The sequence below is a fragment of the Embiotoca jacksoni genome, unplaced genomic scaffold, assembly GCF_022577435.1.
Source record: "Embiotoca jacksoni isolate LCO1_2020_lvr unplaced genomic scaffold, fEmbJac1.0.p SCAF_59, whole genome shotgun sequence".
Lineage (NCBI taxonomy): Eukaryota > Metazoa > Chordata > Actinopteri > Embiotocidae > Embiotoca > Embiotoca jacksoni.
The window spans coordinates 670,455-684,721 of NW_027185413.1; the positions used below are offsets into that span (position 1 = coordinate 670,455).

The following is a 14,267-nucleotide window of genomic DNA, read 5'->3' on the forward strand; positions in this document are numbered from 1 at the left end:
GGTGGGGCCACTGACAGATTTTCAAATTAAAGCGTATGAGGAAGTTGCAGCTTCCTGAACACAACGTGTTTCTTTTCCACTGCTGCTGCTGGACAGAAGAATCAGTGTGTTTATTGAGTTAAACAGAGGACACAAAAACACGTTGGATTCTGGGTAAAATAATTAAAGCTGCAGATATTTAGGAGGCTGATGTGGTCACATGATGAGGTCATTTCCTGTCAGTGCAGAGCAGCAGTGATCTGAAACAACAGGACCGTCTACACAGCAGGAGTCCTGTTTGTACTGGTTGAAGGACGTCGTCTGCAACACTTCACAGGACCGAGTCACATCTGAACATGAGGAGTCGGGTCAACATGATTTCCAATAACTGAAGCTGCTGCTATAATTAGATTTGGTCAGATTCACAGTCACAGTCTGTTCACAGGTGTGTTGATCACATGGTGTCCCTCTGACAACATGTGGTTCTGCATCCCATCTGTAACCCACAGATTCACATCTACGCATGAATTATTGTTTCTTACTCTAAACTCCCTCAGCAGTGTTTTCATACAGGACACGGCCAGTGGAGTCCTCAGTGTTCACCTCCACCCCAAACAAAACAGTACCTATGGCATTTTAATATAACTGTAATACCATTTACAACATTATTACAGAATTATCCCTGGCAGCAACATCCGTTGAAAATACATGGTATTCTGTGCAGATCAAAGGCATTCAAAATCATAAAACTGAAACGTATGACATGAAACGTCACCACCACCCTCAAGATTATTACCCGATCGCTTCTTTAAGCCTTTAAGATCTTTTTAGTATTTTCATCCTGTGGCTGAACATTTAACCTCGACACCATTTTTTATCTTAAAGTTAACAGCACCGACGATGCTGAGACAAACTGAACAGGAATCAGAGTCACCTGCAGAAAACCCATCCTGATTGGCTGCAGCCCTCCAGTTAAAAACCCATCCTGATTGGCTGCAGCCCTCCAGTTCATTGTGCATTGTTGTCGTCCTCACGATGACCCTCCACTCGTCTTCCACCAGGAAGTCTGACCAACAAGTTCGTACAGGAGAGGAGCTGCTGAGTGACTTCTGTTCAGTCTGACTGATGTATTTACAGGATTCAGAGTTATCGTGGGTCATTGACCTGCAGCATCTCTTCCTCTCGGCTGCCTCGCAGGCACATTGTAGTTATGTTGTGCTATTTGTGTGATTTATATTAGCTAGTCATGACATGTCCTCACTAAAAAATTAAATACGATTTAATTAGTCAAAAATGTGCCTCAGATAGAAGATAATTGTTTTTGAATAATTTGTATTCAAAATGACAAAACAATGTTTTTTTTAATCTGCAGGAGACTTTAACAGTTATTTACTTAGTAAACTGATCCTGTCTGGTCTTTACTGGGACTGGAAATAACATGATCTATTAATAAATGGTTGCTTTTGGATAAATAAAAACTATCTCCACAGTTTACTGAAATGACATTTTTGGTGGAAAATCTCTGAAAAGGATTTTTTTGAAGCAAAACGTAAAAACGGAGGCTCTTTAGTTCCTGACGGAGCTGCATCTCAACAACATGTTCTCCAAGAATAGAAACCTACACCACTCAGTGCTCGTATTCACGACCAGGTGGAGGTTGAAAGGGTGAAGACGGTGTAGTGAACAGTGTCCCTGTCCCTGTAGCATTGTCCCTGCGGGTCAGAAGAACGACGACATCACAGGTTCTTTAGGTCCTGACGACTTGTGGTCACTTCTGCCATCTCTGCGACACATGCTGTTCCTTCCTCCTGCGTTTTTATCAGGTGATGAAGATGAGAGCTGCAGATGGTGAGTGATGTCACTAATGTTGAGCGTTGTGCTTCTCAGTTCTGTACTTCCCACGAGTCCTCTGAAGGAGACGGGAGCGGCCTCGATGTCCTTTTCCTTCAGGCTGTAAATGTGTGTTCAGAGCCGTTGTGTGCCGTCTGCAGCGGCAGCCGTCCCGCTCAGTGTCTCCACTCCAGTCCATCTGATTGGTGGATGTTTGGTGTCCCACGATGATGAAGTCATGCGGGCCTGATCACAGCCTGCTCTCAGTGAGAGAAAGAAGTGCCGCCACGAGCCGCCCTCAGCGCCGGCCGACCCGACTCCCCGTGGCTCTGTGTCGGTGTCTCAGTGCTTCTCAGGGTCCCAGTTTGGCAGCTTCTCCAGTAAGGCCTTGTGATCCACTCCCACACTGGCCACCAGTCCTCCTTTGTTCAACGGAGTTCCACTGTAGTCGATGTTTTCCCCCTTCAGGGTGGTCAGGTGGCCTCCTACAACCAACGGGGATCATAACGTCATTGCAGACACACGTTAAAAATGTAAACATTGTAAATGTAAAAGAAAAGGAATCCGTTTATGTGTGGATGATTTGTGGCTTTCTGACTAAACTGTTTGGTTATTTAAGAGTTGGATCTCACATGTCGAGGTGTTCCCTATCATATCCTACATGATAATAACCGTATCATTTTTCAGACGATATAAAACATTTATATGGTGTTAAAGGTCATTTTCTGAGCAGTTGACGTTATGACATCATACTGTTACCGTATGACGTATGTCGGCTTCACACACGGAGCAGCAGACGCTCAAGTGAACGACTCGACTCAAACTCTGTTATTAATGGACGAACGTCGACCATGAAATCAGTCCTGAACGTGGCTGAATGTGCCGACAGGTGAGGAGGTAGTTGAAGCTCTGCAGCTGATCATGTTGGTGGTCCTGACGGAGCAGCAGCTCTCTGCAGCGCTGCTCCTCCACATCCTCCTCACAGCTGTTCACAGCATCTCAATCTCTCTTTAGATACTGTTGTTCACTAACTAAAGAACCGAGAGATCAATGTTAGTTTTTAATGAATATTTGAAGGCATAATGTTACGTTTACGCTGACATTAAGTCTATAACACTTTTGTTGAAATTGTATGTAATTAAAATTAATAATCAATTCTTTTCAAGAATATCGTTCATCCAGATAGATTGAAATATTATTTTAGAGCCATGTTTTTTGGATATTTAATGTTTCAGAAATGTAATTAAGGATTCGAAACAAAAGGTTTCAGGGGCTTTAAAGTGCAGCCCAGTGAGCAGAGTGTTGGTGCCAAAAGGGTTTTTTGTTAAAAAGTTAAACAAGGAGGAAGATGAGAATAGAATTTGAAACAATGAAGATTAATACTTGTTATATTACCCATTGCATTGACCACTGCAGCACCAGCGCAGATGTCCCATTTCTTAATGAAGGTGATGTGGACGTAAACGTCTGCCGGGTCTACGGAGCCCGTTTCACCCGAAGGCATCTCCAACAGAGACAGCACCTTGTATCCTGAGAGACAGAGAGAGATACACACACACACACACACACACACACACACACACACACACACACACACACACACACACACACACAGTGGTTGAGATGAAAAACTTTACTGCTACAAAGAAGTTGTTGCAGCTGCTCTTCCTTCAAATCTCTAAAAGGTTGCGAGGCAGAAGACTTGAGCAGCGTTCATTCTTTCTGACATAAACACATTTACATCTCAGTTTAACAACTAAATCTTTGGTGCATCACCATCTTATTCATAATGTTACAATTAGATGGCGACATTTGTTGTTAATGTTTTGACGGCTACAAGGTTTTTTGTTTTTTTGGTTCTGTCCTCTTCATCTCCGACGGCAGCGAGTCAGAAGCGTTCTGTCGGCGCGTTTCATCTTCCCTCCTCATTTGGTCATGTTTCCATGGTTTCTGTGCTTCTATCAGGTGAACATGTTAAACAGCTTCTTTTGTGTTTACAGTTGTTATTTCCTACTTTGTGCTGCAGCCGACAGACACAGTTAATATAGCTGCTGTGTTTTAGTAATGAACAGCATGAAAGGCTGACGCCTACTCAGATGGTTCTCTGCTCACCTGCTCCTCCTGCTTCTACGATTGTTGTGCTGTTTCCAAAAGCTTCACGGATAAAATGTTTAACTTGTCCGGAGTGGGAACGTGACACGATCACTTTTGCAGGGCTGATGCTGTAGGAGGAGCGGGGACGCATGTTTGACCCCTGACCTACGAACGCCCAGGCTGAGGGAGACACAGAGGGAAGTTTCATATTTGTTATTTTGTTCAGTTTTACAGTTTCTTATCACTAAATGGAAATGTTGAGGTTTGCAGAGACAAAAATGATATTTCAATTTTAAAGATGTCCGATTTTTATTCCAAAGGACATGTTTGGTAGGGAAGTTGTGGAGGAACATAAACTCACCGGTGAAGCCGGTGAACGGCTGGTGGATGACCCCGATGACCGGTTTACCTTCTAGAGCCACACACACCATGGTGGTCACGTACTTCACCAGGTTCTCTGAGGAGGGAGAGACGAGCCAGCCGGCAGGGTGGGGAGGACAGATGGAACCAGATAGGAGACACAAGAAAGAAAGAGGATACAGGATACGGGTGGGAAGAAGGACATCAGGGACACAACAGGAGACAGACATGAGTCAAACCTGAAAACCCTCAGTTGAACATTTGTCTGCAACTGAAAACTTTTTAGTATAACTATCCAGTTCAGTATCTAAAATCCTAAATTCTGCTTGAAACACATCAAAGATTTTGAAAGTTAATGAAGTAAATTTCAGACCAATCATATCAAGAAAATGCTTCTACCGTGTGAAATAAAACACTGATGACTCCAAATGAAAAACGAAAAGGCTTCAGATCTTTTATCATCCTGGAGGAACCGGACACAGACGATGACAATGTTTTGCAATCAGTACATTTAGGACCTGATTTACTAAAATGTCTTTGTGTGTGAACTTCACAACAGCCATAAAAAATGTCCAACGATCTGCTAACGACGTGCAGAGAGAACTGCGTCTTTCAAGTGTTCAATTTAACACACGGCATCCATTTTGCCTCAATACGTATGTAATATTGTAAATGAAAAATACTGGGAGGGGAAATGTAAATAGATAAATTCATCAGCTGTAATGATTGGTGTGTATTTTAGTACGACTGAAGTTATTAATCAGATGAACATCAGGAGAGACGGCTGCTCTTATTGTGAAGGAGACGCAGAGAAACCAAAGTAAATCCAAAAATGTCCATCAGAATTTCTCAGAGCCTTCGAAGACATCTTCAGGTTGTTTTTCTTGTCTGACCAAAGATACTCAAATCACAGTAATATAAAACACACGGGAAGAGCAGAAAAGCAAACAAACAAACAAATAATCCTTATTAATTTATGTCAATTAACTAATTAAGTAATAAACAAATCATGTAGCTCAAACTAGTCAGAGTCTATGTGTGGTTTATCCTCCTTCTTCACCCCCTGGCTGAGCTCACAACAACCAGGATCCTAATTTTAAACTAAAGTAGGTCATTTAAACAGTCTGTCATCACCCACAGCCTCTCACTGTGTGCAGGATCTTCATACTGCTGCAACCAGCTACATCAGATCACATTCAGACTGACATTAAAGACGCAGGCCTCACATTCATAAACACATGGAAACTATTTTAACAATTATGCAAAATGACTGCAGCCGGCTCAAATAATTTCAATATGGTGATTATGTAACAATTCTGGGAACCTTGGATTGAACCACACACCTTGTGATTAGTAAGCAACCCGGCCTTACCATCTGACCACAGCGGCCCGACATGGCAGCTCTGCAGGCTTTAGTGTGTGAATGGGAGACGAAATTTGTAAAACACTTTGTAAACCATTAAAGTAAAAAGGCGATAATATCGTGCAGTCCATTCACAAAAGATAAAATAGTTGCTGCTGTGATAATCTTCCTAACTGTGAGTACAACAGATCGTTCTGTATTATTTGGGGTTTTAAACCTTTGAAAGTATTAATCTGTTTTTATTCCTGATTCAGATTTTGTTGTATTTCATGTTTCAACCACCTGCAGCAACACACTGTTTTAACACAGCTGGCTTTAGTCTGAACTACAGACTGGATATAAAAGAGTTCGTAGCTTCAGGTCTGTAAAATGGTTCCGATCCAGAAGTGTCTTCAGCTGCAATACCAGCGAGTGCCACTAGAGGTCGGCTCCAAAAAGCCTCCGGCTCCATAGACTCCCATTCAACTTCTCTCATCAAATCCAAAGTGAATAAAATGTGTCCATCAGTTATCTCGGTGTTGTTAGCTAAAGTCACTCCTTCTTCTTAGTTTTCTGGAGGTCCATCTGAAAATAATCCCTCATTCATTAGAAAAGAAGATTCAAGAAGACCTGTTTTTGGGGGCGTGTCTGTTTGATTGACAGGCCTGTGGTGCTCCGAACTAGCAAGATGGTGACGGACAGAATCTGAACTGGAGGATTCATAACGACTACTGATGGTTGCCGCTTAGTCTGAATGCTGGATAACATGACTGAATAATCAAGCTTTGGGTTTCCCAGTGAATCCAGCAGCGGTTGGTTGTGTACATTAATACATCAGAACCTTTCACCCGTGTCGAAGATGTGCCAAAAACTGAATGCTACGCGTCTTGTCAGACAGCTGAGTGGTTGACAGAGTGAACAGTAGCTCTCATCTTTAAATAAGATTAACTGCATGAATATTAAGAGGGCACGCTTTTAAAACAACCAACGTTTTTCAGTCACACTGACACACATGTAAGACAAACCTCCCATGAGCCTCTGGTGTGAAGACAAATCCAACTCTTTCCTCATTTAAGCGAAGCAGCATAAAAGGTGAGACAGCTGGTTGTATTATTGACCACCAGAAGCTCACCTGTGTATTCCTGCGTGGCGTCCAGCGGGTCGATCCACACCGTGAGGGTCTCGGCAGAAACTTCCCTGCCCCCCTCGATCTTGTCCAGGATGTCCGCTGGGATGTCTCGGCTCCAGGTGATCGTCTTGTCCACCGTGTCGTCGTGTTCCTCGCTGTTCACCTGGAAACAAACACACGGAGACACAATTAAATGTCCTGTTCCTCAGGTATGTTTTTATCACTTTAAGCAGCGCGTGAAGTCACAAAAAGTGTTTCCAGTCCGACTCAAATCTAAATGAAGAAACTAGACGACTTTGATGCAAGAATCAAAGTCGTCTTCGTGATCTTTTCTAGTTAGTTACTGAACTCTCTGAGATGAGTGGAACTGGTGATGGTTGACATCTGTCATCTATCAAACACACTTAGTTTTCACTACGGGAGTTTCCACAAGAGATGACGGCTGCGTGCCGCAGGCAGCCGACAGAAGTAAGCTGCCGGTCTCACCGTGACATCGGGGAAGGTGTTCCTGAGCAGGTTGAACATCTTGATGTGAGACTGCAGGTCACCGGTGGTCAGCAGCTCACTGGCTCCCTCTCTCGTCTTCCCCTTCGACTTCTCCTTCAGGTTATTTTCATCACGCACCTTCTTCACCTACAGAGGATTAAAACAAAACACACAACTCACAAAGTGATGAATCTGTGGATTCTTTAGAGACTGTGATTAACATAATAATAAATGTTTCCCCTCCACTCTGTAACAGCTGGTTCAGACACATTCAATGAAGTTGGTGGAAGGAAATGCCAACGACACTATAGTCATGTACACACAGTTTATCCAGTAACTACAACTTTTATTTAAATCCATGATATAATTAATTTTGAAAACAGAAACTGGTCTCAAAACATTTTCACAAGAAGTCAGCAGATCGTCCAATGAACCAAACCGGCTGCACGGCTGTGAGCCGAGTGGAGATCACTGCGTCCAAATGACGTACTTACATACTAACACTCACAGTTTAGAGTGTTTGAGATTATGGAAAGGATGAAAAGTGGCCTACAAACGCCCAGGTGGTACACTCGAAACGGTCCACAACAAACGGTGGCCATCTTGGCTGCGTAGCAGAAAGAGACGAAGCACCGAAGGACCAAACTGTAACTCTGAGGAAGCTGCAGCAGAACACCACACACACTGTGTGTGTGTGTGTGTGTGTGTGTGTGTGTGTGTGTGTGTGTACTGACAAGCTCACTACCAAGACCAGCGAAGAGCCAGCCGGTCACTGACACACTTTGAGAAAGCGAAGCAGGTCATTTCATGTGTGCAGAACATCAGTGTGCGTTTTGAGACAACAATACACAATATTCAAGTATGACACAAGTCAGAGTACTAATATGTAAGAGCTCTACTTGTTAGTGTACTCAGAGAAGTTGGTCATTCACAGAGTAAGGATGTGACATACATGATGTGCGTAACTGATGCACAGCAACACAAAGCAAGTCTGAAAGGAAGGAGCTCGATCCAAAACGACACGATCACAGTCAAATGTTTATTCTGACATATACAACTATAACACTGATATTCTTGTAATTGTATGTTGTATAAATGAATAATAAAACCTTTTTTAGTGTCAATAACATCATCAACGCAGAAACAAACGTAAAACCAGAGTCTTCCAGCTGTTCCCGTCTCCTTGTATTGAGTCCCTTGATAACGGTTGTGTCAGAAGACTGTTTGTGGTGTCGTTTTAAATAACAGGCTGTTTTACCTCTTTGCCACCGAGCACTGCAGCCTCCACGGAGACGGCCAGCAGCTCCCTCAGGTCCACCTTCCTCCTCTGTCTGCACAGACCGAGGGACAGAAGACGGATTTAAAAAGGAAGCAGACCTGGTGAAACTACATCAGCATCAGATTCAGTGTTTCCTCACAGACCACCAAAACCCAAATAACAGGAACACTTTGAGGCCAGCAGTGGAGATGGATATCCGTTTTTCTTTTTATTCAACACAAAAAAAGGCCAAACTTTTCAACTGCAGCTGCACAAGCACTCCAAGATTAATCTTTTTTCTTTAGCTAAATAAGGATTTATCAAATGAATAATAAGTAACAGGGATTATAAATGTAAACCTGACCTTCTTTAATACTTGATGAAGCAGAAAAGTTTCAGTCTGCACCTAAACTATGAGGTTTGGTATGCAGCTCCTGTCCTGGCTGACGAACTAACAGTCAACAGTACGTGAACGTCGGCATATTAAGGTCTCAAGGGAACTAATTTCTCAAAAGTGTTTAACAAAGGCAGCACATGTTTGGTGTGTGAGCAGGAGCCACCGTCACCTCAGCAACTCATCGCTGCTCTGACAGTATTCAGAGGACCAATCTCCAAACCATCTGGACCACAAATGGACCGTCTGTATTTCTTCGATTTGTCTCTGACGTTGTGACTATTCCCTCGTGGAAGTGGCCAGAAACAACAGAGCAGTTTAAGTTTTAGATTCTCATCCATAACACGTCGTCGTCAGGGAGACGTCCCATCGTCTCAACCGATTCTGCAGCGGGGCGACGATCCAGAGTCCTAAAGACTTTCTACCACAGGAAGTCCGAGGAAACAGATGGACCTGATCTGGACAGCACGGAGTCGGTCCAGGAGGAGACGGAGAGACAAACCCAACATCTCCGGGATGTTGAGCATGAAGGGTCGTCCCACCAGACACTCACCTGGTTTAGAGGTTTTCTCTTCAATGTGGTCGATAAACTCAAACTATTTTTTACCATTAGTTAAAAAAGCATCAGAACTCTTAATTGTGCTGCCTGAAACTATTGCAGAGTGCTGCACATATACAGTGGGGCAAAAAAGTATTTAGTCAGCCACCAATTGTGCAAGTTCTCCCACTTAAAAAGATGAGACGCCTGTAATTTTCATCATAGGTACACTTCAACTATGAGAGACAGAATGGGGGGAAAGAATCCAGGAAATCACATTGTAGGATTTTTAATGAATTAATTGGTAAATTCCTCGGTAAAATAAGTATTTGGTCACCTACAGACAAGCAAGATTTCTGGCTCTCACAGACCTGTAACTTCTTCTTTAAGAGGCTCCTCTGTCCTCCACTCGTTACCTGTATTAATGGCACCTGTTTGAACTTGTTACCAGTATAAAAGACACCTGTCCACAACCTCAAACAGTCACACTCCAAACTCCACTATGGCTAAGACCAAAGAGCTGTCAAAGGACACCAGAAACAAAATTGTAGACCTGCACCAGGCTGGGAAGACTGAATCTGCAATAGGTAAGCAGCTTGGTGTGAAGAAATCAACTGTGGGAGCAATTATTAGAAAATGGAAGACGTACAAGACCACTGATAATCTCCCTCGATCTGGGGCTCCACGCAAGATCTCACCCCGTGGGGCCAAAATGATCACAAGAACGGTGAACAAAAATCCCAGAACCACACGGGGGGATCTGGTGAATGACCTGCAGAGAGCTGGGACCAAAGTAACAAAGGCTACCATCAGTAACACACTACGCCGCCAGGGACTCAAATCCTGCAGTGCCAGACGTGTCCCCCTGCTTCAGCTAGTACATGTCCAGGCCCGTCTGAAGTTTGCTAGAGAGCATTTGGATGATCCAGAAGAGGATTGGGAGAATGTCATATGGTCAGATGAAACCAAAATAGAACTTTTTGGTAAAAACTCAACTCGTCGTGTTTGGAGGAGAAAGAATGCCGAGTTGCATCCAAAGAACACCGTACCTACTGTGAAGCATGGGGGTGGAAACATCATGCTTTGGGGCTGTTTTTCTGCAAGGGGACCAGGACGACTGATCCGTGTAAAGGAAAGAATGAATGGGGCCATGTATCGTGAGATTTTGAGTGAAAACCTCCTTCCATCAGCAAGGGCATTGAAGATGAAACGTGGCTGGGTCTTTCAGCATGACAATGATCCCAAACACACCGCCCGGGCAACGAAGGAGTGGCTTCGTAAGAAGCATTTCAAGGTCCTGGAGTGGCCTAGCCAGTCTCCAGATCTCAACCCCATAGAAAATCTGTGGAGGGAGTTGAAAGTCCGTGTTGCCCAGCGACAGCCCCAAAACATCACTGCTCTAGAGGAGATCTGCATGGAGGAATGGGCCAAAATACCACCAACAAGGTGTGAAAAGCTTGTGAAGACTTACAGAAAACATTTGACCTCTGTCATTGCCAACAAAGGGTATGTAACAAAGTATTGAGATGAACTTTTGTTATTGACCAAATACTTATTGTCCACCATAATTTGCAAATATATTCTTTAAAAATCAGACAATGTGATTTTCAGGAATTTTTTTTCTCATTTTGTCTCATAGTTTATGTTTCATACCTATGATGAAAATTACAGGCGTCTCTCATCTTTTTAAGTGGGAGAACTTGCACAATTGGTGGCTGACTAAATACTTTTTTGCCCCACTGTAAATGATCCGCCCTCCACCACCACCTGCATCCATCCTCAGCTGGACAGACAGCAGAGCTTTAACAGGACATCTACATACTTTACTCGTTCAAGAGACCGGAGGACACCTCGCTCGGTTTCAGGGCGTCACAGTTTACCGTACAGACGGAGAGGACGGCCGAGGTTCACGTCTGACCTGAAGGCAGCCAGGCGGCTGGAGATGACCCCGGCGTACAGGTGGTAGATCACACCGACTCCAAGGAGGCAGAAGACCGCCAGGCCGAGCGGTGACAGCCGGATCCCCATCGGAGCCATGGACGGAGCACGGGACGGAGCACGGGACGGAGCACGGGACGGAGCACGGGACGGAGCACGGGACGCTGTTGGTAAATTCAGCTGGAAAACAACAAGCCAAACATTACCGCTGCTCACAGCAACCTGGGGCGGAGACACGGGAGACACGGGGCGGAGACACGGAGACACGGGAGACACGGGAGACACGGGGCGGAGACACGGGAGACACGGGACGGAGACACGGGGCGGAGACACGGAGACACGGGAGACACGGGGCGGAGACACGGGAGACACGGGGCGGAGACACGGGGCGGAGACACGGAGACACGGGAGACACGGGGCGGAGACACGGGAGACACGGGGCGGAGACACGGGGCGGAGACACGGAGACACGGGAGACACGGGGCGGAGACACGGAGACACGGGGTGAAGACACGGGAGACACGGGGCGGAGACACGGGACACACGGAGACACGGGGCGGAGACACGGGAGACACGAGAGACACGGGGCGGAGACACGGGACGGAGACACGGGAGACACGGGGTGAAGACACGGGAGACACGGGGCGGAGACACGGGAGACACGGAGACACGGGAGACACGGGGCGGAGACACGGGGACACGGGGCAGAGACACGGAGACACGGGAGACACGGGGCGGAGACACGGGAGACACGGGGCGGAGACACGGGGCGGAGACACGGAGACACGGGAGACACGGGGTGGAGACACGGGAGACACGGGGCGGAGACACGGGGCGGAGACACGGAGACACAGGAGACACGGGGCGGAGACACGGGGTGAAGACACGGGAGACACGGGGCGGAGACACGGAGACACGGGAGACACGGGGTGGAGACACGGGAGACACGGGGCGGAGACACGGGGCGGAGACACGGAGACACGGGAGACACTGGGCGGAGACACGGGGTGAAGACACGGGAGACACGGGGCGGAGACACGGAGACACGGGACACACGGAGACACGGGGCGGAGACACGGGAGACACGGGGTGAAGACACGGGAGACACGGGGCGGAGACACGGGAGACACGGAGACACGGGAGACACGGGGCGGAGACACGGGAGACACGGGGACACGGGGCAGAGACACGGAGACACGGAGACACGGGAGACACGGGGCGGAGACACGGGAGACACGGGGACACGGGGCAGAGACACGGAGACACGGGAGACACGGGGCGGAGACACGGGAGACACGGGGACACGGGGCGGAGACACGGGAGACACGGGAGACAAGGGGCGGAGACATGGAGACACGGGGCGGAGACACAGACCGGCTGACGTGGCTGCTTCACACCTGACGTGTCGTCCACGGATCGATGCGGCTGTCACAGAGCACGGAGCGACACGAAGCGACACGGAGCGACACGGAGCGACACGGAGCGTCAATAAACCCCTCAGCCGGGCTGATGTTCAACGGCTAGCCCTTTAGCATCTTCCGACGTCCGTCCGTAACGACATTCCGCTGCTCGGACAGCTCGACCTCTTGTCCCCTCGCTGTTACCTCGGTGAGACGAGCCGACTGTTCGCTGGTGTCGACGGCAGCGCGGAACAATCGCGTCTCTGTTCGGACATTCTTCCTCTCGACGTCCACAGCGCAGAGGTCGCGGCTGCGCACTTCTCTTCCGGGTTACCGCTGCTGACGTCACGGCTCGTGCTGTTGTGAAATACAAAATCTCTCCCTAACCAGCTACTTTAATACATGTATTAAATAATAATAATAATTAATAATTAATTAAGACATGTATTAAATAATAATAATATTAAATACATGTATTAATACATGTATTGTACCATTATATACATACAATAACTTTTTGGTTTCCAATAGAGGATTATATAGCTACACTACTGTTTAAAATAAAATCCAGTGGTGTCCAAATGTCATCACATATTTAAACTTTCTGATCCTCTGTGGAAAAACTTTCCCCCATAAATGTAAAATGTCAATCTCCAACTTCACTGGATTTTTGGGCGAATTTAAAGATTATGTTACAACTCTTAAACTTATTAATAGTCATAAGACTGCCCAACTGTATGTTGGACTTCTAGAAGAGGAATAATATGATATTTTTCTTTGTGTCTCTTTTTTCTTATTATAATTTTACATTAATTTATCCAAATCCTTTTATCTTTATTTTTTACTTCTGTTTTACTTCATTTTCTTGCTTATTTTATTCCACATTTCTGTCTGCATTGTTGGTACTTTTGTATCTCGTTTAATTAAGTTAATAAAAAAATTAAAAAAAATTCAGCATAGACTGTATAAGTTTCTAGATATTAAAAGAAAAAATAAGAAAAAAGAAAACCCAAAAGAAATACTTTCACTGAGGAAAATGTGTATGTATATATTGAAAATGTTTTCTCTTCGTGTAATCGTACATTTACTACTAATAAAATACATGTTTTCACCTATTTATTCAGAGGTGACATCATAAAAAGGTCAACTGAAGATTTTTTTTTGTGCATCATTAGATGATTTTGCCTCTTTTTAAAGGCGTTTAGACAAGATTTAATTTGACGAAATGTTTACAAGAATGATCATAATATTTTACAAATAACAATAACATGTTATTGTTAAGTCGTGTTAAAATATTGGTAAACTTTTGGGTTTGATATGGAAGCACATTTCCTCCAGTAAAAGAAAAACAAAGATTTTAGTCATAAAACAAGTCAAACATATTTTGGACTTTTTATCATCATAATTTTAACATTTTAGCAAATAATTCAGATTTGAATGCATAATTTTGATTTACCATTAATAACTTTTTAGTTCATAATTATTTTTACTGGTAGTAATGGCTCTTCATAGTTTGGAG

General features: G+C 45.0%; 1 protein-coding gene across 1 annotated transcript; it reads right to left on the reverse strand.

The window, feature by feature from the left end:
* Window positions 1-602: 602 nt before the first annotated feature.
* bpnt2 (3'(2'), 5'-bisphosphate nucleotidase 2) lies at window positions 603-13,071 on the reverse strand. Its single transcript, XM_069173241.1, has 9 exons — window positions 12,746-13,071; window positions 11,329-11,528; window positions 8,479-8,551; window positions 7,221-7,367; window positions 6,738-6,897; window positions 4,265-4,360; window positions 3,922-4,083; window positions 3,205-3,339; window positions 603-2,294 (listed from the first exon to the last, which is right to left on the reverse strand). Exons 2-9 carry the CDS (start codon window positions 11,445-11,447, stop codon window positions 2,152-2,154), a joined length of 1,035 nt encoding a protein of 344 aa, XP_069029342.1. The 5' UTR covers window positions 11,448-11,528; window positions 12,746-13,071; the 3' UTR covers window positions 603-2,151.
* Window positions 13,072-14,267: the final 1,196 nt, after the last annotated feature.

Bases quoted from the DNA above. Each gene is read 5' to 3' on its own strand.
- bpnt2 (XM_069173241.1), bottom strand. From the start codon at position 11,447: ATGGCTCCGATGGGGATCCGGCTGTCACCGCTCGGCCTGGCGGTCTTC. The intron at 4,084-4,264 runs GTGAGTTTATGT...TGTCTCCCTCAG, and splicing joins GCCGTTCACCGGCTTCACCG to CCTGGGCGTTCGTAGGTCAG. The intron at 3,340-3,921 runs GTGAGCAGAGAA...TCTGTCTCTCAG, and splicing joins CGTAGAAGCAGGAGGAGCAG to GATACAAGGTGCTGTCTCTG.